The sequence below is a fragment of the Ochlerotatus camptorhynchus genome, unplaced genomic scaffold, assembly GCF_037179485.1.
Source record: "Ochlerotatus camptorhynchus isolate MF236.1 unplaced genomic scaffold, CSIRO-AGI_Acam_v1.1 ptg000131l, whole genome shotgun sequence".
In the NCBI taxonomy this organism is placed as follows: domain Eukaryota; kingdom Metazoa; phylum Arthropoda; class Insecta; order Diptera; family Culicidae; genus Ochlerotatus; species Ochlerotatus camptorhynchus.
Window position 1 is genome coordinate 2,386,678 of NW_027040621.1, and position 4,086 is coordinate 2,390,763.

Sequence of the window (4,086 nt, forward strand, 5' to 3'; positions counted from 1 at the left end):
GGGAAAATATTTGCATTCGCACTTTAGCCAAGTTGCACAAATTCGTAGGTGGTAAAAGTCCTGGTTTATAGAGATTTTCACGTCCGGTTGTATTGGTGCGATATGTGAGAGCGTGTTAGTGAATATACGAGGAAAACACATAACAAATCGATGTCAAACTCATTTTGACAGATCTACTTTCATACAGAGGAAACGAAACAACTTTATAGAGATTGCTGACGTTTATCGTACGCACACTATGTCACGTATACGTATACGCAAAATGTTTTCATCGGGGAAAAAAAACTTCATAGCGGAAAATTTTCCCGATGAAAACAAATCACTGACACAATCATACTTTAGCAATCTCTATACGGCGTTCCTCCCGCTAGTGTGCGTGCGTTAAACGTCACTAATCTCTATTGTACGAATGATGTAGACGTTTTGGGATTAATAACTGCGTCTTACATGGAAGCAGAAGCACCGAGAGTGGGTGGGACAGGTAGAACAAAAATACCCGGTGGGACAGTCAAAGCTATGTCTGCTATTCATTTTTACTATAAAAAAGGGTTTTGTGCTTGTAAGTTACACGAAGAGATTGTGATGTATGTGTTTGACACATAAAACCTCAAATTTTCGCATTTATAGAGTCACAGTCAGTTCAGAGTAAATATTCACTGATGATAAAATTGTTGCTCTCTGAAAATCACATTGATAAGTTTCATGTGTTAAACACATACTATAACTTACTTACTTAAGTACATTGGGCACCTTCAGTGGGGCAAAGGGCCAACGTGAAAAATTTCCATCCTGGGTGGCTGCTCAGATTCTTGTCCTTTTTTGACATGGGATTACGTCTTTCGGCAACATATTGGGGGGTGAAATTTCAAAAAACCAAAATCGACACCGTTACGAAAAGTGGTCAGGTTTGGACCACTTATAACTCTATCAATAGCGGATGGATTTTAATTCTAAACAAGTCTATCGATTGGAAATTTTCTATGAATATGCTAAAATGAACACTATCAATTTTTAATAGGTCACTATTGAAATATACACAGCCTATATTACATGATATAAGCCATAGTATGTACGGGGTAAACGATTAATACGCTTTAAATCCTCTTCCGAATTCCCTTTGAATGCTACTTGAAATTCTTTCCGATTTGCTTTACTGTTCCCTACAATTATACCAACAATATGCCAAGAATTGCAGATTTATTTGCCCTGCTAGCAAGTTTTAACCAGGACTCCAGGAGCAGAATTCACCTACCAGAATTCTCAACCAAGTCCAAGATTTCAATAAATCCCTTCGGGCCAAGTTTTTTTTTTTCAAATTTCGCACAACAGTACTCATTTATTTCAAAATATAGGAAAGGCAGACAAATCCTGTGCCGGGACCACATGAATCGAACGCAACGGTGGATCATCCAGGGAGAACGAGTTCGAAGGAGTTCGCCTTCTGGTGGTCTCCAGTTGCTTCTTCCCATTTTCAGCAGTTTTACGTTCGCGAGCCGTCGTTTTATCTGCGACCTTCTTCACGATGAAGCGAAACGGAATCGAATCCCCGCGCAGATAGTGTTTGATCGTTTTGAACGAGACAGCAATGCAGCTTTCCTGTTGCTCCATCAGCTCATCCAAGTCATCACAATCGGCAACGCACTGCTGGACGAACTTTACCCTGGGAATTCCGTGCTCCACCGGTGATCGAATATCGAATTCATAAAAGTATTGGCGAGCCTCCATGCGACGTCCAAAGTAGACGATCATAAAGTAAACCATCTGAGTGTCGACATTCGAACAGTAGTAGAAAAGGAAATGCTTACTGAAAGCATCTACCAGCTTGATGAGGGCGTTAGATTTCGTTGTAATGAATGGTACCTTGCCTGATTCTTGGAAATAGCTGTAGGGCGTTCCCAACGCCCTATGGTCTTGCTTGAGATGAGCCTCAACTTCATGCTGTAATCCCGTCCAAGTGCATCTGTTATTGTTGTTGGAAGATTCAACAAAAAATGTCTGAACTATTGTTCGATATCAAGAACAGTAACCATACTTACGGCATAACGTTGAGTACCTGGGCAATGCAACGGTAGGGACGAAATTTACATTCCTCCAAATGCCGACCTAGCTCCGACGGCGCAAATAACCAGGTACAACCGGATTCTTCATAATCGCAATTAACTTTGGTACGCTTCTCTAACTTCTCGATTGGATTATCTTTTTTTCTGTTGAAGCTCTCGGAACACTGCAATGAGTAACATTTATTGCTATATGAAGTGCGCTTTGCGTTCGTCATGCAATTCTTATCGCTTGTGTTGGGTGACTTATCAGAAACTAAGGGGCTGTTTATAAACAACGTAGACAGTTTAGGGGGGTTGAGAATTAGCCACGACCCATACAAATTTTAAAATTTTGTATGGACAATTGTCTACGCAGGGGGGGGGGTGTCAAGAATCATAAAAAAACGTCTACAAAGTTAATGAACAGCCCCTAAACAGACGTTCATTTAAGCACATAATGTTTACTACTTACAATTGTTTGACGTATTTGAGGATATCAAAAGATTACCGATTTTCAAGTTCGCCAATGCGCCTATACTTACCGTACACAGGCGAAAGTCCAGTTTGACCACGCATGGAATACATCCTACGTGATGTGACCCGCATTCGTACACTTCCCCATTGGGATATTGCTTGCAAAGAATACACTTCAACTTGCTGGAGTCCATCCAAGCATACTACTCTATCAAGTGTTGTGATCGAACTAAGCTGCACGAACCGATTTCGTCGTTAGGTACCTACGTTCCTGCAAGCTGCTCAATGGTTGGTGGCCGATGTAACAACAGTAAACATTCATCACATAATTTAGCAACAGATGCACTTTTCACCACAGTTAGCTAGAAACTCACACACATGTTCACATTTATACGACTGATGATAAGTTTCGTTATATGGACCTACCGACTCAATCAGTGGAGAACAGCAGTCAAACTAGATTGCTTTGTTTGCCTCTTCATAGCAGGGTATGTGATAATTATTTATTGGTGAGAACAGACGTTCAGTTCCAGTTAGGGCGAAATGGGCATGTAAAATATGGTTCTATAACATTCCCCAGAAAACCATTCCCCAGAATGTACCATTAGACTGATGCAAAATTTGACTTTTTCGCTCCACAGTGCTTAAGGGGGTATTCCCGATCTTTTTTTTCAAAAAATCAAATTTTTTTTTTCACGTTTTTTTGTACTTTAGACTAGAGTCGGTGTATAATGAGTCACGCCAAGAGAAAAACAGTTGAACTCGCATCACGGTTTTCGAAAGATTCCCTTTCTTTTAACTTGGCAACAGAGGACTTATGCATCAACTTCAAATGACTTCTAGCGGGGAAAAAAAATAACGGCTGTAGTAAATCATTATATCACTGATTTTGTCGAATTATCTTAAAGAAAAATAGTAGAAATTGTCATTACTGATCATTACAAAACGTATCGCATGACAAATGTAATGCTCACTGCGTGTATATGATCATTTCTTCGATAATATTTTATATTTAATTGCAATACCTTTCGTGGACCTTTCACAGCATCGTAATGCTTGTTTACTTTGCATGATAGGTAGCCGGTTTGACAGTTCAATAGGTAGACTTGGCTTCACTCTTGGCGTGACTCATTATTCACCGACTCTACTTTAGACTATATACTTTCATCCCCCCAAGCCGTTTTCCGATCAGCGAATTCGGTGTCCAGGCATAGCTGACTAATGGTAAGAACCCCCAAATGGTTTTAACTAAAGTCAAAACTTTAAACACGTTTTTCTCGAAACCACATTTTTTTTATCGGGCGAAGATTTTTCTCAGAAACTATAAGAGATATTGACTTGAATCTTTGCGCATTTTGTTCCTTATTAAATTCTTTGGAGCTTTTCCCACTTTCAGTCAAAAATATTAACATTTAACATTGTTTGAAGCACCATAAAGCTGCAAAAAAGCGGGCTAAAAATCGCCTGTTTTTTCATATGGCCGCCATTTTGTTAATTTGCAAGATTTTTTGCTGCCAACGGGAGAAGCTCCAGAGAATCTTATGCAGATTATTAATTTCATCACGAAATCTGT

General features: G+C 39.6%; 1 protein-coding gene across 1 annotated transcript; it reads right to left on the reverse strand.

The window, feature by feature from the left end:
* Positions 1-1,316: 1,316 nt before the first annotated feature.
* LOC135700273 (E3 ubiquitin-protein ligase SIAH1A-like) lies at positions 1,317-2,840 on the reverse strand. Its single transcript, XM_065220745.1, has 3 exons — positions 2,582-2,840; positions 2,037-2,224; positions 1,317-1,960 (listed from the first exon to the last, which is right to left on the reverse strand). The coding sequence occupies exons 1-3, from the start codon at positions 2,705-2,707 to the stop codon at positions 1,342-1,344; spliced, it is 933 nt and encodes a 310-aa protein (XP_065076817.1). The 5' UTR covers positions 2,708-2,840; the 3' UTR covers positions 1,317-1,341.
* Positions 2,841-4,086: the final 1,246 nt, after the last annotated feature.

What these genes read in the sequence shown, in the direction of transcription:
- LOC135700273 (XM_065220745.1), bottom strand. Translation starts at nt 2,707, where the DNA reads ATGGACTCCAGCAAGTTGAAGTGTATTCTTTGCAAGCAATATCCCAAT. An exon ending in TGGACTTTCGCCTGTGTACG is followed by an intron (nt 2,225 to 2,581) that starts GTAAGTATAGGC and finishes TACTCATTGCAG; the next exon opens with TGTTCCGAGAGCTTCAACAG. An exon ending in CAGGTACTCAACGTTATGCC is followed by an intron (nt 1,961 to 2,036) that starts GTAAGTATGGTT and finishes CAACAATAACAG; the next exon opens with ATGCACTTGGACGGGATTAC.